Here is a 22,462-nt window from a genome sequence, read left to right as displayed (position 1 = left end):
GTACACATGGAGAATGAAACATATGTGACGGATCGTACGAGACATGCATTGGTTTGTTCTCAGTTACTGGGCCTGGGGGGGAACAATGAGATGGTGTTCCTCACAGTGCGCCCACTCACACGGAGCATGTTCTGTTTCCAGCCGTGTAGTTGGAGAGAATAATTACTTTGGAAAAGTACAATGTCATTTGAGAAACGGAGGATATTCAGTCCTTATAGAACTAAATAATGAGGTGATGCAATAGCTGAGATCAAAATTAGATTTGGATGAGTAGGTATAAATGTGCAAAAAAACAAACACAAAGCGGTTTAAAGTGGGAGGGGTTGGAAGCGGTTGAGTGCGACCACTAGCGGAGCAGATGGGTACTGCAGGAGGCACCGGGGGGCTGGGTTAGTAACCACCGTTGAGCGAACAGGGAAGAGGATCGCGCTGGAGGACCAGCAGGAGTCCGAAGGGGAAGTGGATGAAGCGGGAGAGAAAACGCAAACGCGTTCAGGATGAAAACTTAAAACAGCGGTGGGTTTTTATTTTTTTTTGTTTTTTGTTGTTTTTGTTTTTTTTCCCCCCACCGCAGATTCACTCTGACCGAGCCCGGCACGTCTCGCTGTTCCGAACCTTGAGTCCGATTCAGGACCCGGCGAGGTGAACAGCTCCTCTCGGTCCCGCTTCATTTCAGCCTGGCAAGTCTCGAAGAAGAGTCTCGAACACTGACGGAGAGATCCGCGACCGACGGGCGGCTCAATATGTACCAGGGGCATTTACAGGTAAGCGCGTCCTCTGCATGCCTCTGTTGACTCCAGGCGCACTTTTAAGTGGAACCCGGGGGGGATCAAGGCGTCAATCCCCCAGCGCTTCCATCACAACACAAGTGTTTCCACACTCGCTGCTCTCTGTTTACATCCATAAAGACCCGTCCCTTATACAGTCATGCATGTATCGAACTGAACTGAAATAAAACCAAGTCAATATTGACTCTTCACGCTTGTGTGACGTCAAGTTTCATACTTACAAAACTCGTGTTACATCACGGGTGCAGCTAAACTCCACTCATTTATATGTGAAAAATACTCTTTTCCTCTCTGGTGCATGAATTATACATCACTAGTACACGATTCAAACAACAGTCTAGTTTGTGGTTCATTTGCCCCGGAGTAATGTAATCCACAGAGCACTTGATTCACATACTTTGCCTCACAGATTATGTAATAAAGCGAGTATTAAAGTCCAGGAGTGAATATTTTATGCTGGATAACTCAAGCAGGAGTGTTGACTGGAAGTGCATGAAAAAGAGCTGGCTGTATTTGTGCACTCACATCCGTCAGGGGTGGATGAGAATCGCCTGCCTGCTGAGTGATGGGATGTAGACTGTACCTGCCCTGCCCATCATCACACTTCTCCATGATCCATCCTTTGGTGTTTCAATTCTGTTTCCATTCTCATGCATGAAGCCATGACTCCCTGAAACAAGACACTGCTCTTCCTCGTTCAGCCAGCAGATGCTGGATGTGTTGGTGAAGTGGCTGTTTTGCAGCGATGCTTTCTTGCGTAACCGAGGCGTTTATCCCGATAACAGTTTCTCCTTGGAGTCAAGTTTGGGTGCATATGTTAGCGCAGGTGCTCAAAGCTGTCATCAAAGAAGCCCAGAAAAGTGGCAGACCATGACCTTTTGGGTCAGAGGGATACTTCTTAAGTGACAAGTCCACCAGGAGGGGCTCATAAATATTCCATTTTTCTGAGGAGTCCATTCACGAGCAGAATGTAGAAAAAGTATACATGTTACTGTAGTTTTTGTGGAAGCTCACTTCCGGTGTTCCTTTTGAAAGTTTTAGCAAGTAGCTGACTCATTTTGGCAAACCAAAAAAACCTTCCTCAAATATAGAATTCACAGACAGATAACTTTTCATTAGCATGCCAGCAGGGGGCTATTCAATTTCTTAAGGGGCGGCATTCGACACTGGGCCAACAAGTAAACAACGAAGCAATAAAGCAAGGAGTCAAGTCAGGGGAAAGTCTGATTACACCGTGAAATTATATTCTTAAAATATGTTATTGGATTACATTTACATTTTATTTCATCAACAGTACATTTTAGTTCAAGATCATTAATATTCTGAATAAATACAGAAGGATCTTTTTTCACGAATATCTTGATTACGGAACTGCGGGTCAGACAAGACATTTTTCCGCAGTATTTTATGTATTTTGAGTGGCAAGAAATACAATAATAACAATTGTTTTTCATTAAATGTTTCAATATAACAAGGGCGGGCGAGAGAAACATTGACAGATAATATAAAAAAAGCAAAAGGAGATCAAAAAAAGGTGCTAAAAATTGAGCCTGGCTCTGACCTCGTGAGGACCACATAAATGTGTCCCAGGTCGCTCTTTGCTTGCAAGTTCTAAAGTAACACATTTAGATGAAAACAAAAACTACAAAGTTTTAAGTTGAAAATACTTAAACATAAGTTTAAAAAGGTTTTTTTAACTGCAAAAGTTCATTCAATTTCATTTCGATGGCATCACATTGTATAACGTGGTGCACCAGGAAATTGTCTGGATGCGACTTTCGTGCATTTTGTACTATTTGTTTTTTTGTAAGTAGATCATTGAAATGAATGGATTAAAACCCAGTCCCAATATAAAGTTCAAGAGCACCTTAAATGAACTCAGGATTTCAAACGAACCGACGAATATTGTCTTAACTTTCTGCTTAGAAATCCGTCTTCCATGATGTTGTAGAGTCAGTTGATGGTTGAGTATCATCAAGATCCGACTTCCGACTAGATCCGATCATAATCCCTCTTTTATCAGAGAAGCGTCAGTCACAGCGATTTGTCGGCTTATGGTGTCGCAGCGTTCAAAGTCACGTAATCAGAAGGAACATACGAGTCTGCACCTTGATCTCTGGCTGTCACCGGCTTGGTTTGATTATTGTTACAATACAGTCACTGGTGCGCTGAGCTGACCCCGGGCGCTGCCTCAGGCCTGTGGAACCTCAGATATCAGTTTCCCAGATATTTCCTGCATGGTTCTGATACACTCACTATATCCAGAAGAGATTGGATCTAATCCGGAGGTGTTCATGTCCAGGAAATTGTTCTCCGCCGCTGCTACTCAAGACTCAGCAGTTTGTTTGTACCCTGCATGCATCTTTAATCGTGAACTGTAAACTACTGTTTCCTGTCCCTCACGTCCTCCTCTCAGTTGTAAAAGTTTAACTCACTCAAAGTGATTCACAGTAAAGTTTTCAGATCGGAACACACAAATTACCAAAGTGTAGTTTCTCACCTTTGGGGATTTATTTAAAGAAATGATGGTTTAAAAGCTGTTTGACTTAAATTGTTACTCCAGATTAGGATGGTTGAACTGCATATGCAGCCATAGCCAACCACAAGATTAGATATGGCAGTACCACTACTCCTATTCCAAGCCCCATAATGCTTTGCAGCAGATGACACTATCATAGCGCAGTTAAGGTTAAGGGCAAATCTAAATTCCTAGTCTCAGAAAATTGCTTTCAGTGAGGCCCCTGACCCAGCTCAGATCTTAGAATCACAAGGTGGACACGTGTGTCTGTAGCTATGTCTGTTTGCATAGCCTCACCCTAGTTTTATTGTCAAGACCACATCAGACCAAGAGATTACTGAGACAATACCGAGACCGTCAAGACCGAGACAATACAAATAACATCCGACTTACGACCTGCTCGACTTACATCCACCCGTACTTATGAGCACAGCCAGCAGATGCTTATTTATTTTTTTATTCAATGTCTGGCACCGCAGCACGTAGCAACCCAGCATCATGTACGACAGTTACGGCAGCACAGTATCCCAGCATCTCACTGTCACGCAGCCATCTACCACTACAGTAGGACCTATAACCCTCGCGTCTGCTATTTTGAATGGCATTCGACTTACGTCCAATCTTACGACCGGTTGGTGAGAACCGATCCCGGTCGTAAGTCGGATGTTACTTGTATATATGAGTCGCAAGTTTTCTCTGTTGGTCTCCACTGGTCTTAAATAGAAATCCTGAGTCCAAGACAAAGACAGAGTAAAAATGCATCTGAGACGGAGACCCCAATAAGGCGCTCTTGAGAGCGGTCTCAAGACCAAGACCAGTCACGGATACTGCAACTCTACCTCACTCTGGTCTGATACACTCAGGGAAGATATGCCCTGGTCTGGGTTCCTTACCAACTCCACGGCAGACGTGAGCCATCCACCTGAGGCGTTTTATTGAATTCCAAGTGCACTTGGTTGGTTAACAACAGTGTAATGCAAGCAGGCGAATCTGAGCTGATGGCATGACTCTTCATTTCAAAGCACAAACATCAGTGGGTCTGATCCGTCAGCAGCAAGAGAGTCATGTCGTTCATGGCATTTTCAATGCAGTTATTGAACAAAGACTGATGAGAGCTTGCACAACATATTGACCACGAGACCCTCAATCATAGAGGTCAAACTCAGGACAGGGGGCCAAATCCGGCCGATCAATTCATTTCTTGTGGCCTGCATGAGCTCAATCGCAAATTTGTAGATTATTGAATGAGTAAGCGAATCAGTAAATATGTTTTGGGGAAAAAACAGTGAATCACCAACAAAGCATGAAGAAAAGTGATGCAAATAAAATCGAATTTTGGTGGTAGAAGGTTTGTGTTTCAAGGAGAAAATGAGTGTCTCCTGTGTTGTGAGTCTGTGGAGGAGGTGTACAATTTATGGCTTTTGAAGCTCGGCACAGCCTTGTGCTAAAATTAGCCTTCAATAATTAAAATGGACACTGACAGTGGATTGAGTTGAAACCACTTTCCCTAACGAAGAATGCCATTTACAGACAGCTCAATTAATACTAACTCGGTGTTTGAGTTGTTGGCCGCTTGTGTGATCCAGTTTGACACCGCAGCTCTATGGCTTTATATTTGTGTCAAAAAACTGAGCCTGCAGTTTGAGCACGTAGCCAGCAGCACGCAGAAAGCTCTTTTGAGCTCAATAAACTTTTGCGCGCTTGAACAACGATCTGCGAGCGCTCAACCCAGGCTTTTAGCTAGAGGGCATCTAAACTGAAATACATGAAAAAATGGACGCCCTCCAGCACTCAAAACTGCACACCTTAAATGTATTATTAGTGCCTGTATAATGCCCAACTCAGTGCCATTTCACTGGTTAAGGAATATTTGGTGCTGAAAGTTTAGAAAACTTACACAACCTGAACAATGCACTTGTACTTGAACAACCCAGTTGAGGAGCTATAAAGTCTTTCCACAGCACACAAGTCATTACGTGAGGTTCAGAGATGTTCGTCGGCTGCTGCTGCTCATTCGACATTTTTCACAACAAGTCTGCTTGTTGTTCAATGTTTCAGTGCACTTGAATACAACAGTTTTCCCAGCTTTATGTCGTGGCTTGCGGTTAGAGACCAAACAGCCAATCAAGAACAAGCTTTCTCCGAGCGCTGTGATTCGTTGCCTCTTTGGCATAAATGTAACACTGTGCCAGATGTTGAGCGAGTGTAAAAAGAAAACCTGAGCGCGAAACACACAGTTGAGTGCTCACAGATAATTGTTCAAGCGCACAAAAGGTAAAGTTTATTGCGCACGAAAGAGGTTTCTCTTTTCTCTCGCTTAGGTGTGTGCAAAAATGACACAAATAAAATGCCATACTCCTCAGAATGGTCCGGATTGAAGTCCCTGCTGGCAAGGTGGAGCGAAGAATCACTCTTCTCCTGACCACTGAGACTAGATGTTTTATCACAACCTTCCTTCATTTTATTTCCTAAAAAGTGGTTGATAATAAGGCCCAGAGTTCACTGCTGGAGATAACAACACGAGCAGAAATGTCCCAGATAGCAGGAGAGTAGCTTTTCCTTAGAGGCGCAGTTAAGAGAAATCACAAGCCTTCGCTGAGGAGACTCTTTCCTCCATAGCAGATTCTGTGGTACTGTTTTGAGAGAATGATTTTACACACCGAACGCAGTACCGGGATCAGACGCTCAATCCGCCTGCATTTGCTCTCTGTCGCTTAATGTACTTCTTGTACCACAAACACCATACAATGATGGGTTCAGAGTGAAGGAGGGAGGCTGTTGGCTCCGGCAGGCGGCACCCTCTTACATCGGAAATCGCTGACGGTGTGGTTTTCGGAGGCAGGATTTCTTGCATCACACGCCATGTTTACAGTGAATGTAATTACCATGTTGTCAGGAACATGTGGATTGATGAGAGCCACTGAGGAGCTTTCGGATATTTGCTCTGTTAATCGCAATGCGATTACATCATTTGATTAGCATTTTTCAGTCCCTCAGGTAACGTCTTGGATGGATGTTACGGCTGAGTGGAAGCAAATGAAGTATCCTTGGTTGCTTTGACTTCTTCATCTCATGAGCTGCATGAACTGAGCTATGATGGATCATCTGAGTTCTGGCTGGAGGTTTTTCTCTCTTCTCTCAGCAAAAGGTCTCACACTCTTTCCTGTCTTTCCCTTTACTTTGCTCCGTCCTGGTTCGACTCTTTCTTCCAACCAGTCAAGGAGGTGTGGCCTGCCTTCATTCTGATGGGTCACGTCCTTTCAACTATTTTACTGTTTTACATATAAAGCCTCACTTGTTGACCTGTGATGTACTGTTGAGAGCCCAAATTAGCTGCTATATCGGACCTGGCCTTCATGAGGACACGTTTATTTAAACAATATTTAGTATTATTCTCTTGAATTTAGTCATTGTCATGTTTTGAGTTCAATATATTAAATGTATTTTTTTATTTAATTACATATACGTTTCCATTAACCTTTTGATAATATAGAAGATACAATTACATATTGTGCGCATTTTGCAACGCTATTTGTTTAACTATTTATTTATTTAATTACATAAAATTTATTCTACGTCATATTCATAGATTTTTCATTGAAACCTTAAAGTGACATTTCCTTCATATAAACAATACTGTTTCTGTGATTTCATTTTTCTGCATTCATTATCAGACACATTCACATATTTACATTGACAGTATTTAAACTCTTGATAACATAATGTGGTTTTAATTATAGTTGAATAAAGAATCTGTGTTTTTAATATATTTTTGTGTTGTATACAATTTACAATATATACAATATACAAACTCCTCTTGATTGTGTCCGCGTATAACGGTGCCTCAGTCGGATGTGCTAATCTTGGTGATCTCATATTGATCATGTTTAGGGTTAGGTGTAATTCCTATTGGAAAAAGACTTCAGGCCAGGGGTCAGGAACCTGTGGCATGCGAGCCACATGTGGCTCTTTCGATGTGGAGTCTGGCTCTTTGAACGGTTCTCTGACATGTGTTTTATTGGCATTAAAGTGAATTCTTCTTCTTCTCTTCTGTTCCTGGAGCACTGCGCTGCTTAGCTGACCAGCTGTGGAGGTGGAACCATGTTGCAGCGATCAACCACTGTGATTGGTTGATCGGACTGCAAAGCATCATGGGAACTGTTTAGGTCAGCGTAACTGAGTTTGTTTTTAAGAGTGATGGGATGCTGCTATACTATGTGTCACGTTGTTGACAGTAGCATTAGCTGGGTATGTTGTACTGTAGTCATGCTAGACACACAATAGTAGTCGTTTGACAGAGACATTCAGTATCGCTTGATGCCGATAAAAAAAAAAAAAGTGGGTTTTTCTGCTCTCTCAGTCAAAAAAGTTGCCCGACCTGCTTGGCAAGTGATGTCTAAGGGTTTGCTATCAATCCCAATACAAAGTAGCTAGACACAGTTCATTCAACATTTGTTGCAAATAGAAAATACTTCTCAGACTCTTCTCTTCCAAAGGGTCCAATCTTTTATATTAATAGAACACTGACATATTTGAGGGAGCCGAAATTAATTATTGATCGGACCAGATGTGTTCCCCGGATTTAAAAGTCCACATCCATTCATCATTGTCTCCGAGTCCGAGCGGAGATTGAATGCTCCTTGTTCAGGTTTTCATCCAGACGCTTCAGGGTGGTCTTTGGACAGTGGGGTCCTGGACGCCGCCGTCCTCCTCGCCACCCGGAGTCTTCCTGATTTAATGAAGCACGCTCTTGATTAAAGGTGAATTAATAGGCCTGCCTATTTCAGGAGCCGGGATAATGAGCGAAATCAGGTGGTATTCAAGTGGAACCAAACCTTTTTAGAAATGGCAGGACGGTCGTCCACACTAGAGTGTCGGAGATGACTAGATTGCCTCAGATTACTCCGAGAAAATAGGGCATGAGGAGAAGTTTTAAGCAGGCGAGGAAGATTTCCTGCACAGCAGGAGGCAAATAAGGCATAATAGAAGACAGTAAGACTGGGTCTCGGTGCTGAAAGTCATTTGTCCAACGCTCATAGGGAAGAAGCTGAAAACTACAATCTTTTGCGGAGCTGAGAACATTCCTTTTCTTCTTTCCTTGTCTCAACTGTTCACCAGCTCCTTTTGATTTTATCCACTCCTGAGTAACTACCCGAAACAGGGATAGGGTTAGAGAGTTTCATTAAGTTTTGACATCACACTGTGACCGAATTATCTCTCCCACTGTCATGCTGGACTTTTAATAAGCTCAAGGCAGGATCAAAATATGAATCTCTCCGTCACCAGGAGGTCTGTAACGCTCCAGATTAACTTGTGTAATACGTTCTCTGCTTTGGGGTTACAAGGAAAATACTTGTGATTGAGCAGCCTAAGTGTCTGACATCTTTATCTGAGCCACTGGTGATGGCGGAGTGTTGCGGTGGGGGTGAATCTCATTCTGCCCTCTGGTCGAGTGTCAGGGCTTCACAAAGGGGAAAGCTGACTAGAGAGATTCAAGCTCACATCAGCAGCAGCTCGTAAGCTGTTTGAGCTGGGAAAGGGTTTTTTTTCCTTTTGCTTACAGATCATAGCAATATGCCTTTCTCTTTCCACTGTCATTTGAGCTGCTTACTGTATGAAAAATGAAAAGACACGCATGAAATAGGCTCATTTATTTATTTAGTGCTGTCAATACATTTCACTTTTTTTTTAATCTATTCTAAATCTAACTTAAAGAAAGATTTTATCTTTTAATTTGTGATAAATTGCAAGTTAGCTTGAATAAACAAGATTGAAAAATTGTATCTATTGACATCACTATCATTAATTTTTAACAGAACAGGTCGATAACTAAACAGCATATCCAAAGAAATTAGCTCTATTGAGCCACGTGCAGTCGATTTCTCTATCGTCGACACGTTCTCTGTCAAGACACAACATACCTCTGTTGTCGATACCTCAAGATTGCAATCTAATAAAGAAACCAACATGAGGAAGAGGGCAAAGGTGTGTACCACAGAGAAAATCATGAAATATTCAGGACACACAATGCACAAAAGCAACATCTTACATGTTGATCCTCACACCAGTAGGTCTGTAACGCTTCAATTAAGTTAGAGAAAAGATGGATATGTTGTGTGAAAGCTCAGAACTGCCAGTGGGACTGAACATGTTTCAATGTAGTGCAAAACTCGTGGGAACGTATTGCACTCTTGCACTCAGACAGCACTCTTTCCCATAATGCCTCAGTAATGGCCATCGCACTCAACAAGTGTGGGACGTTGTTTTGACATCATGAGATGGAGACCAAAGAGAATGCATGATCGTGACAATGTTCAAAATATTTAAGTAACAGCAATATCAAAGAATGAATACTTTTACCTGGTGAGTCACTCCGCCATGTGCACAATGTCCATGTTCGCATGAGACACCCCAGACAAAACTGTTTCGACGTTTCACATTGGCATTTCTGAGCTTCCATCATGTTGGATATTTTTGGAAATTGCTTTAACTTTCATCACAAAATCACTATGCTGGTTCAGGAATAGATTCAATTCATCAATTCATACCATAATTACATTTGAAAAATCCTGGACACACCTTTGTGAAATGGAAATTACGTAAATAAAAATGATTTAAATAAGTATGTCATACATTTAAAAGCTCTCACTGTCCGCACTCATGAACAGCTGATTTTTTTAATTTTTTGAATCAATAGCTATTATACTGAGCAGCCCGCACAGTTCTTCATCGATGAGCCACGGCTACATCCCTGGCTCTTCTCAGTGTTGCCGTCATAATGACGGTGATATATGAGTGCAAAGCTCAGGCTCTCAGTGTTATGCAGTGGACCAGAAACCTTGCAGGAGTTACAGTAGTTCAAAGTGTACATGTCAAATCATGTCATATTAAGGACTTGGGATATAGAGGAATTCAAATATCTGGGGTCATGTTTGAGATACTAGTATAGTCCGATGTAAAAATGAAAAATAAAATAATGGGTGGATGGATGGATGCTGATGTAATGGGCTGATTTTAGGTGTGGATGTGAAGAGTATCAGAGACTTGGTCCGTTCAACAAAAAGCTGCTTCTGTGCTAATGGTCATGTTTACTGAGAGCACAGGGAGAAGAAGCGTCTCGGACAGTGTGGAAAGATAAAAGAAGAAAGAGTCTGAGCCGATATGGAGGCTTAAGGTTGAGAAGAGCTTCAAATGTGTTTAGCAGAGTTCTGCAATTCATGTTATTTTTGATGCTCGGCCAACGTGTGTGGGAAGAAAGGGGCTGATCTGTGGGTAACATAGGCAGCAGAGTACTTCAATTGTGTGAATGACTTTTTGGGAAAGACACAAAGGGAGGGGTTTAATCTTCATTTTGTTCTTCCTGTGGGGGTTTATCATTCAAAAGCCTTTGATAAAGAACTTCTGTTATGGCCACATATGCTAATAACGCCACTAGACGCTCCTTCAGACTTTATACGGGGAGTCATTAATGCACTGGATGCACACAAGCTTTTTAATCCACACTTCTGAGTGCTTTTAAAAACAAAGTGTTTGGACTTGATGAGCTTGAATTAGCCTCCTTCATCATCCCTTCTAATCTCAGAGGAGGAAACTGCAGTGGCTGCATGTGATAACGTGAACATCCTAAAATATTTTCATGGCTTTTTTTTTTTTTTTTTTGAGCATCTGCTGCAGAGGACAGAGGTGCCATGCCAGCTTACCACGGCGGTGTCACGTGTGGAACTCATTATAGATGACTGAGTCTCTTTATTGCTGGATTTTCTGGGTCAGTGCGCCCGGTGGATTATATGCAATGAACGAAGCCTTTACAGGAGAGTATATTGAAGTTGGGAGGAAGTTTCAGTGCTTTAATGGATTCATTTCTCCTCCTGTCTTGTCCTCAGGTTTGTAAATGCTCTGATAATAATACTAATAATAATAATAATAAGAAGAAGAAGAAGAATTATAAGTAGATGAAGTGAGTTACTGTTACATGGCAAAGGTGATGTGGTCATTATTTGTATGGCAGAAATAAGCATAGCAGTTGAATCTACACTCTTCAGTCATTACACAGTAGTATGATACACCTCGCAGTGTCAAGAAAGTGGACTTTTCTTTCTGCTTATTATTATTTTTTTTATTCATCATGTCTTTAAATTGCTTGTTTGTGTTTTCTACCATCCTGTTGCCACCTACAGTACGTGGCCCTTAATGCTGCATGTATGCTCTGTCAGTGAACCTCATCTACGTCAGAGCGAAGAGGGGAGTAGGAAGGCTCACTTCAAGATTAACTTCATCAAATACTGATCTAGATTTCCCTGGTGTGTGTGTGTACATTTTAAAAGAACACATTTCAGCTCTTGAATGTTCCAAGACTGGAGTCATGGTGCCTTCAAACTATGAATTATTTGGGGGAAAATTGAGATTCTATTGCAGGAGAATTGACCTTACTGACTGTGAGAATTTATTTATTTATCGTTTTTATGTGTTATCAATTCAGTAATGGTTATGTGTTCTGTGTTTTGACCTCGGCTCTGTCTTGGTCCTGGTCTCGTCTTCACTCAATCTCAGTTTAGGTGGTCTTGACCAGAACACTAGGTTTAAGTGTTGAGGTGGAATACGTTTTTTTTTTCTTCTTTCTATTAGATTGCATCAAATCCCTGAATTCTTTGACACAAAAATATGAGCAACGGGAGTATGAGCTCAGGAGGCGTGGCCTTGTGGGAGTGTCTGAAGAAAGGGGGTTGGACTTTTCAAGGTTACTTACCCCACCTTTAAGTTCGACACCATGTGCTGTTGAATTACTGATAATACACTGATAATATGCTGTCATATTATCAGTGTTTAAATTGAGTTTTTAAGACATTTTAAATTCAGCTTTTTGACTAATAACTAATGTTAAATGTCGTCTGTTGGCTGCCATAAATGACAGGAAGTTGCATCCACATGGCAGCGGCATGCGACTTTCTCCGCTCGACTTTATCAACTTGACAACCCTTCACAGCTCCCCACCCCTCCATCATTACACAGTTGGTAGATTTCCTGTGGGTGTCTCCCAGCTCCAAGTCTGTTAACACAGCAGCCCTTAAAGCCCCACACCGTGTGTCCCCCGAGTTCTGCTACTAAGCCTAATTTCTCTCCTACAAAAGTAGGACAAGCCCCCGTGTCTTTGTTACTCAAAGCTGAGGGCTGAGGGGGAAACGGGTAGTTCATCCATCTCTCTCCGCAACTCATTCATAATAGTCATTCTCCAACGGGGAGTTGGTTTGCTCCAGAAACCAGGCGCCTGACTGGTTGAGTTAAGAGTGCACGTGTTCGCTCCTCTGGGGAGATGATACGCACTATCAGAGCTGCTGATAAACAAATCGACTCGGCTGGCAGGCAAGCACGTCATTTACCTAAAGAGGAAGGCTTGATTGTGTATTTGTATAAACATGTTGAAGTATTTTCGTTTTCACTCCTTCACTCTTTTACACTTCACATATATATAGAAGTATCACATATGTTTAGACGTTTTCGCAAAAGAAGCCACCATGCGCCAAGATCACCTTGTCAAGTTGCAAAGTTTTGGAGGACTGTGAAAGTCCTGGTCTGAAGGTGAGTCCCATTGACTTTGGAGATGCACTTTGTCTTGTCTTTAGAGCATTTTTTCAGATAATAACTCTAGAAGGAGACGTGACTCTTTTATACGCTAGTGTAAGAGCCACTAAGTTAAAGTGACAGCTCTAAAAATATATAAACCAACTGGGGGGTTGACGTGAAGACATTACACCAGAACACATGATCCATGATCTATCAGTGGAGGTCAAAGCTGTAGCACCGGTATCACAGGACTCCTTCATTTGCACATCACATTTTAAACTATGACTTGAAAAATCTTGCTATTTAAAAGCGTATATAACAGAGATTCTCATGTTTCAAATCTACATTTACTCACTAAGTTAAACAGTGGTGGCATAAACAGCGGTCTACCTCTTTTAGGAGGAGGAGTCGGCTGAGACATAAAACAAAACGCCAGATGATCCTTGACCTCAACGATCGTGAGCCAGTGAAGAGACATTCACCCCGCGTCAACTGTACATATAAATCTGTCCCTTCCGAGGTTAACGTTTATTCAGTTTCTCCTGCAGTGTACAAGTGTTTGAGCTCATTTGAATGTGACTATTACCCTTGGCTCCGACCGAACCACGCTGCGACTTCTCAGTTCACATGAGGATACAGTACTTGGTGGAATAAGCATCACAGTAGTTGTCCAATAGAATCACTGCGTCTATGTCTGATTATGACCAAACAAGAATGCATTGTCTGCATATAGTGTTCATTGAAACATCGCTGGGCTTCCTGATCCACGACACCCAAGATTGATGCGGGCTATTTTTTTTTTTTTGAGTTTTTCCCTCACCTGTGTGTTTTTGAACATAAGGGCAACATTGTTTACAGGGAATGACAAGGTTTGGTTCGTCCGAGCTATAAGAGAAACCTATTAAGCACATGCACATTTAAGTTTTGGACGGAAGAATGTTTAGCATCCCTAACTAAAACATATAGAGAGGACTGCATGTGCATACCAGTCAATGAAGTGGGCAGTCCGTTCAGGATGAAGTCCATCCATCACCAGCTGAGGTTGTTACCCCGCATCCCTGTCGGGCTCAGAGGCGGCAATGAAAGAATGACGGTGGGTGAAGGAGATATGCAGCAAAATGCATGATATATTGTCTCACTCACGTCTCTGAACAAGGTCATATCCATGTTTCCATCGCTCTTTCCAGTGCACACTGAGGTGCTGAATAGAGGGGAGTGGCCCGAGTCACATGGTCACACTGCTACATCTGTGAAGGCAATTGTTGATGCATGAATTACTCACTTCGTTCAGATGTTTTAAACAGGAAACCAAGAAGCATTTCAACATCTTCAAAACCTCTTTTGTTTTAGCAACTTCTGATACTGATCTTATTTCAATCACATGACCAACTCAGCATCCGTGTGTGGTCCTCCTCCCCACCGCTGTTGTTGTTTTTGTCTTTTAATGGTAGGTGAGTGTTCTGCTTCACTTTCCTTCATTTTCTTCCACTGCTCCTCAAGAGCATTAGATATTTTTGTTTCTTAAATGATCACCATTGTTTCGTTGTTTTTGTTTTTTAATATGAGCTACAAAGCAAATTCTAGAAATCTATATTTAACAGAGCAAACTATTAAGAGGTCTGAGGTTTATTCTGGTCTGTGATTAGACACCTTGATAATTCAAGTCCATGCTTTATGATTTTCTCCCTCTTTCAGTCTCTGCCGGTGAGAAACTACGTCCCTTACATTTCTATAAATATCCATGAGATGTTGCGTTAATGAATTCCCAGGCAGAAGCTAAGAGCTGGGCTGCAGAGCGACATATCCTGCCGTACAGACGGGTTCAAAAGGCGAAGCAGCCGAGCACCTTCAAGGAGGCCCTTATTTCAGACTCCTGAACCGTGCTGCTTCAGTGACCTACCTGCTTACACACTCAGCCACAGTATATGTCGGGATTATTGGGAGCTGCCTTCATCATTGCCTTAACTGAATAAATAGTTTGTGGCACTCAAGGATGCTGGAAACAAAAATCTGTCCGGACATGCCGTTTCTCATAAGGAAACCAATTCAGCTCTGCAACCATCATCAGTTGTGGCAAAAAAAAAAAACCCAGTTCTTTTGTATCGCTCCATTCACTGCTCCCTCTGTGTAATCCATCACTGCCGGAGGCAATAAGAGCGTAGATGTTCCGTCTCTGACACTATCAGCAGGAGACACAGGGGTGTTTTTGTGGAAGGCTGTGTGAATGTCCTGTTCAAATAATTCAGACACCAGCTCAGCTGGCTATTTTCAGACTCTTTGGTAGTTTTTCACTTGCATGAATGATAATGTGCATTGATTATTTAAACACTTCTGAGGAGGAACCAGTCCAATAACACCTCTTAGTTTGTGCAGCGCTGTGCCAGGCCCACCTCTGGGCATCATTGGCTCAAGACATTCCAACTCTACAAAGTAGATGAGATAAGTGATCCAGTCTCTTTCTGTAGCAAGGATTCATGCATGAGCACGAGAACCACAGCACAGCGAGACGGCTGCTACTTGCGTTGTGTCGGACGACTTCTCCTTGCTATTGCATGCTTCCAACACTGTTTATTTTGATTTTTCGCCGTTGTATTATAGCCGTTTCATTTACATTAAGGCGCTCAATACGTTCTTTTTGCCCACATGTACTGTAGTCACTTTCCTCATGGCTTGTGTGTTGCCAGAGCTCTGAGCCGCAGCTGTGACTGGTGTCCCAGCTGTGGAGCCAAGGAGCTGTCAGATCGTCGCCGAGTTGGTTTGTCATCATCAATCAGTCTCATTGTAGGACCCTGTTTCCAAAATATGTTTCAAAACAATGTTATGTATCAAGCATTTTTAATACACTAATCACAGACCTTTCCTACTGCGTACAGCTGTGTATCTGTGAGACAACATCTCTGACCACAGCTGTCAAGTATCAAGTGAGAGCGTGTTTCAACAGTCAGCTTTGTTCCCGCGCTGCCAGCTCAGCTGTCACTTTGACGTCATAAGAGTAGAACACGATTGAAAATATTTTATTTTGAAAATACATCTGATGCACTTTACTTTTATGTTCAGATTTCCTGCATGAACTGCTTTTTATTCTCCAACTTCAGCGACACTGCAGCGCCAATCCTGTTCTGGCAGTTCTGCTCTGGAAAACCTGCCACGCAAACTTGGTGTGAGTCCACTGATGGACTCGCATTAGAATTAATGATTTAGTGTCAGTTACATAGACGCCGAGGAGTCTGGCTCACTTGTGCTGTTACTATATAGTACTTTAGGTGGCCAAGTTCACCCAGTGCGCACTGTGAGGTTGCAAGAGTCCACTCGACACTGTGTGAAGGGTTTGTAGGTGTGCATTAATTGAATAATCACTGCTGTCTTTCTTATCACGCTGAGGTAAGACAGTAGGTAGAGCTCAGTCAAACCAGGCTGCAGCTGCGGCGTTTACTAACAAACCACCTTTACATTGGGGAGTTGAAGAACGACAAAAAAATGTCTTCATCCTTCAGTAAAAACAAACATTTGATTGGAGAAGTCGCTCCACCAAGTCAGTCCGCACAGTGGTGTTGGTGTGGTGTATCCAGGGCAGCGCGTCATTTACCTCCATAAAGCTTACAGATACAGACCAAAAGGACGACTTCACCTGGAAACCGTGGGGCAATGTTGATGCTATTATTCAATCTAATCTAATGAGACACAAAAAGAAGACATAACAATGGTGGAAATTCTCTGTCCTCCAGTCTTGAAATATTTCACTGCCTCCTTACGCTACCTCCTCTTTTGTCCAAGAGGCACATTATCAATACACAGTCGGCAGGTTTGTTTTGGAGCGTGTGGTCTGCTTTTGACTCCGGGCTGCTCCCCCTGGTGGATATATTGGTGAACACCAATATCAGAACGCATGGAAGAATGAGATCAGTGATGTTAGCGTTGTTTGAAATGGACAATTTCGTATGTAAATGGTGCATAAATGAGCCGTGACACCGGTGCTTCTCAATTATTTTCTGCTGTCCCCCCCCAGGAAGAAGTTAATTTTTCGCACCACCCAACTCTCTGTTGCCTCTGTAAAAAGTTTGTCGTTTGTCGATAAAATTATTATAAGTACACCTCTGCATTAACATAACATTGTGTCCTTGTTAACATTAAAGAAAAGAAAAAAGTAAGTAATATAGATCAATTTACAATAATGAATGACTTTATTAATATTGTTATTATCTGTAACAGAAAATACTTTAAAAAGTGCATCAATTTGCCTGAAAAAAAAAAAAAAAAAGATGAGTGAATGTGCAATTACCCTTTATTCCAGTACGGCAAAAATATATGGTCCGAGGTCACATGCGCCCCTTGGCATCGCTGACCTCACTATTTGAGAAGTGCTGCTTTACACAAACATCCTGCAGTCAAAAGAAATGAGACCATGAATAAGTAAATTGTGTCGGCTTAACTTACTCCTAAAAGGATGAACATTTCCCATATGTTAATGGCCTAACAGCTGTCTATCAACTCTACCTTCAATATTGTCTTCTACCAGTAATGGGCTGTTGGCGCTTCATGAAACAGTGTCCTCATTTTCAGAGCCCACTAGATGGCACTCTCTGTTCTAAAATTCTTGACTTTGAACAACCTTTTCAATGAAACCTCACGTCATTTTTTAAGCCGAGAGCGCCACCTACTGGGCACTGGAAATAAGGACACTGTTTCATGAAGCCTCATCCATCCACCGCTGTTTTCTGCCTTTCTTCTAAAGATATGTCTACTTCAAATATGTGGAAGCATTGACATTGTTCCATCAAGAAACATTCTGTATTTCCCAAAATGCCTGCTACTTTCAAAAGACTGATTTGCATTTCATGAATCATGTATCTTTTCATTTAAGAAGCGATCATCTGGACAGAGAAACGAAACAGCAGGAGACGGGTTTAAGTAGCCCAGATTTAGGAAACTGATTGCTCAGAACATCGCAGCAGGAGCTCTGTGGAGAATCTAAATAAAAAGGACCTAGGAATGTGGTTCGCACTGGAATGTACACGCAGCCGAGATACACATCAGCCTTCCATTCGGCACAACAAAGTGTGTGCTCTTTTTGTGAGGTATTATCATAATGAAAATGATTGGACCAGTGGAGCTTCCAGAGTTCATCGGATTATCTGCCGAAGTGACGAACCCGCGGCACATACAGAGCTGGAAGTGCTTGTTAGCGTAATCCTAGAGGACAGTGGGAAATCATGTGTGAACCACGAGATGAGGCGCCGTGCATATGGTTAAAGATTCATGCTTATGATTAAGTATTGAGCCAAAAGTGACTCACCGATGCAAGTAAATGTTCTTCTGAATTATTCATCAATTTCATTAGATAATCCAGTGAATATCATGATCATCTTGGCCTCCATAACCAGCGCTGACAGCAGATCTATGAGTAAAAAGGTCCTTGCTTGTTGCCATCCCTGTGATCCATCCAACCAATAGGGCAAAAGAAAGAAATTCATTTCAGCTGCCATGATCCTTCTCTCTCAGCTCTAGACGACAAGGTCAATTACATAGATTAACCAGTAGATCAAGAGCCTTGCCTTTATCCTTGGCTCAGTGATTCAACAAGACCGAAGGGTTTAATATACTAGGTATTATAAAGATGTATTATTGTCATGTGTGAAGAGCCTTTCCTCTCTTCCTCGCCAATCATCACCAACTACCGACCTTTCCAGCGTTGAGAAAACCTGTCAAAGCACCTCCAGCTGTTGTCTCACGACCGACACATCTTCTTCTCCCTGTCCAGCCGTGAGAGTGGGAGCATGTCAATTAAAGCTCATCCCGCAGCCATCGTGCTCTCGGGTAGTGAGGCTGCTGTGGAAAGGTCAGTCCCAGCCACAGCAGTGGCACCGGTGGGGAAAATAAAGCATGTGCACAACTGGCAGACTTCACACCAGACTTTAATGGGAACTTTTGGGAGCCGGTGAACTCAATTTGAGCTGAAGTAATTCATGTAGAAAATCCATCTACCTCAGCTCTCTCTTAGCAGATTGGACAGTTTCCCTGACGGATTTTACTCAAATATTAACTCAGCTTCCGCAACAAATGTATTTCCTTATTATCTCATTAAAACATCCTATGTCAGGTCAATGTGAGCTTCACAGGACACTAGTTATTTTCTTTGCAGATGTCATTTACATTAAGAAACACTCTCCCTGAGTCTATTACTATCCATCCTGGACAATTATTTTTGAATCCCAAAAAACACAATTTAGCAAAGCAGTCGTGAAAGTACTTTTATTTGGTTTTATTTAGTGTTTCAGTTGTCTGCAGCTGGTAGAACTCACGACTGAGCTTGGTCTCAAGACTCTTTCCTTCTCTCTAATGTGTTAAATTCCCGATTCCTGAGTATTTTTACAAAAAAAAACACCCCTTTATTTACATGAGAGACGAGGGGAAAAGAGGTGGACTCCTGGCATGAGACATCATCTCCACTTCTGATCAGGAATGACCCCAGACTTCTGGCATTTTTAAGCCCTAGTTACACTTATACAGAGCACTTTCAGGGGTTCAGTAAAAAGGCTTGGTTAAAGAGCCCACCAGGTGTTTGCATTATGATCACTCCTCCTCTAGTCACATTCTGCATTATCCGTGATCCGCTCTCGACTAAAGGACAATTTGTGTTGTCTCATTAGCATCTCAGATGAGAACAGGAAAAGACGAGCGGCTCCTTCCTGCTTCCTTCCGCACCATTTTATTCTTCCTTTTTCTTCGATCCGGACAGACTGCCCGACACAGGAGGCTGTCGAGAGATAATATCTGGTATTTTCTATTCGCTTCTGGCTTCTTTGACCACAAGCTCAGCATGAGGTTTAGAAATGTACAGCAGATGCTTCTCTTAAAAACAAGGAAGCAAACAAAACATCAAAACAATCCTCTTAAGCAGAGAACAGACGGAAACAAGAGCTTCATAAAGTGATTGCAAAGCGCCTGTTATGGCTGATGATCTGTCATTAAATGCAAATGTCCATGATATGCAAGAAAAAAAAGCATCTGGAGAGGGTCACAGAGGTGGAATAAATATTATCATAACCATGATTGGTCCCTGCCACTGATGAGGTGCTGCTCCACCAACAATTCTGTGAACTGAATCAATCTTCATGATGCCATTTCAAAAACAGAAGCTTGAACTGCACAACAGCTCAGAACCTACATAAAATTCAAGACAGCGATCAATGCCTGGGCGTGAAGCCAGGTTTTTGGCCCAAAATGTGTTGATGATGGAGTTTCCTCTGTGCACCCTCTGGGAATATTTATTTTCATTTTAGGAAACACTTTTAAACACACTGCATTGTTTACCTCAGTTGGCTGGGAAAGGACATCCAACTCATCCATAAAACTGAAGATCTGAGTCCAATACCAAACACAATTTATCGTCTAGTAACACTATATTGCACTCTTTACATGATGTCTATTCAGGCCACCACTCATGTCCGCGTTCATGTGGAAAAGGCTGGACCTCTATCTTCATATATCATATTATATATCTTATGACCATTGAATAAGTCATAATCTGTAATGCAATGTCTAAGCAGGCGAGCACTAACATGGCACTTATATGCAGGAATTTAGGCTGAAAAACGGTCCTGAATAGGGCTCACTCATAAAGAGGAACCCCAGCTCTGATTCAACAGTTCATCATAAGAGTGCCATGTGACTAACAGCTTTGGAGCCTGGAAGTAATGAGACTGGCCTGCAATGGCTGCCTACGTCCACGACAGCTGACAGATCGACTGAGCCAGGCTGCTGAGAATCTAAATATCCCCGAATCAATGCTGTAATCAGAATTCCACCTTGGTAAGCCGGCCTGCTTTGACAGCTATAGACGCCCTTAGGTTTGTTTTCCTACTTTCAGGTTTTGGGGGGATATATATATATATATATATTTCAGCACATCAGTCTTTTCTGATAAATGGCTCAGTACGGAAAATCCTGGATGATGTGGCATGTTTTGTGTCGCATATGAATTGCTTGCTCACTTTTAACACTCTGAAGTGACCAAGAGTGAGATCCAAAAGATTGTTATCCATTCTCTCAAATGATGACTTCAAAGTCCTACAATCCGTTGATGCCAAAGTCAGCCTTCCGTGTTGCATGTTGGGACATAAGTGTTCCTATTGAGTGGGAATTTTCCTTTCCCTTGAGGCTCTCTTCAGCATACTTTCGATGTCACTGGGTATGTATAGCACATTATATGCGTCTTCTCCTTACTGACGGTGCCGTAGAAGTCACCATGAGTGAAGAACTTTTTATAGCAAGTGACACACACAGTAGTGTGCAGTGTCAAAGGAGCGTGCTCCCATGGATAACCCCAACCTTCCCTTTCCTTCTTACCACCCGCGCTGGGGTATGTCGCGTAAGGCTTTAACTGAAAGCCTAATGCATTAACATGAAGGCTTGTTGGTCAAAACAGCCTCTTCTAGATAGTTGTTATTTTGCACATTGGAAATGAAATGCGTTGGTGATACTGGCAAGCATAAAATACCAGGCAAGTGCACTTTTTATTTGAAGGGTGATGCAAGAGGCAGACTACCATGTTGCATGTAGACGCACTGGGCTTCCAGTTGAAGACAGCTGTCCAACAAATAAAAAATAAAAATAAAAAGGAGACGTTGAACTTAAGGGTGACGCTACAATGTTTGTCCTTAGTCAAGCTCATGGCTTCATAAATATACCAAGTAGCATCACTAATAAATCCTACTGTCCTCCACACCATCTCCACTCTTTTTGAACATCAACAAATGCGGTGGTATTGGATCCATTTGATTAAATTTAAACTGCGACTGCGTCTACATAAATGTAAACCACCGTGCTGCAAACCTGCCTGTATTCTTTGATGCGTCCTTCTCAGATGTATCAGACTGGCTGCCCACAGATACATGTACCAACATTTATTGTAAATCATTTTCAAAAACGTTCCACCATTAGAGGCATGTTCCCAACATGAAATCAAATTTAAAAGGTTGCCATCTGCAGCATGTTCCTGAGGTCACACTTGGGTTGATGGATTCCCTCTATTACCACGTGCGGATCAGACCCATGCTTGAATGCACCCTATTTCAAATTGAAACGTCTTTAAGCCTTATAGGAGCAGCTGCGACCAGAGAAAGCTCTGAAATGTATTCATTTCACTGTGTCCTTGGAAACCAGCGGGTTTTTGCGTTAGTAAAATGCTATTTTGTGAGGAGGACGTGAAGTTGTGCTGTTCTGTCAGTTGAACAACTGACATTGTCTGCACTGTTAAACCCAGTCCAGTAAAGGCTTTTAAAACATCAGCTGTCATTTGCTAAGTGCACAATTATTTCCTTCCATCTTTGTCTTGTCTTTGCTGGATATGATATTTGAGATGTTCTATTATTAACCATGTTTTCGAACCTTGCTGCTAATACACAGCAAGTTGATTTAATGGTGTGTCTGCGAGTGTCTCAGCGATGCCAGTCCAGAGGGAGAGAGAGAAAGGTACAATCCTGAACTTTTACCCAAAAACGCAGCTAAGAGGGTGGGTTTAAAGTTTTTAAAACTAGAAATCGCACATTGATGGATAATAATGCTCTGCCCTACAACTCATTCTGGGCCATATTTT

The 22,462-nt window shown here is 42.1% G+C and overlaps 1 protein-coding gene across 4 annotated transcripts in view; it reads left to right on the top strand.

Annotated features, from left to right (window-relative positions):
* Positions 1 to 411: 411 nt before the first annotated feature.
* pex5la (peroxisomal biogenesis factor 5-like a) overlaps positions 412 to 22,462 on the top strand; it is an 82,023-nt gene continuing 59,972 nt past the window's right edge. For all 4 annotated transcript variants that reach the window (XM_053864583.1, XM_053864574.1, XM_053864590.1 and 1 more), the window contains exon 1: positions 412 to 764. In XM_053864583.1, the coding sequence (XP_053720558.1) occupies positions 744 to 764 (21 nt within the window). In that variant the 5' untranslated portion in view covers positions 412 to 743. The remainder of the gene's footprint in view (positions 765 to 22,462) is intronic.

Source organism: Synchiropus splendidus, chromosome 1 (genome assembly GCF_027744825.2).
Source record: "Synchiropus splendidus isolate RoL2022-P1 chromosome 1, RoL_Sspl_1.0, whole genome shotgun sequence".
NCBI classification, from domain to species: domain Eukaryota; kingdom Metazoa; phylum Chordata; class Actinopteri; order Syngnathiformes; family Callionymidae; genus Synchiropus; species Synchiropus splendidus.
The sequence above is the reverse complement of the archived record's forward strand: the minus strand, read 5'-3'. Positions and strand labels throughout refer to the sequence as shown.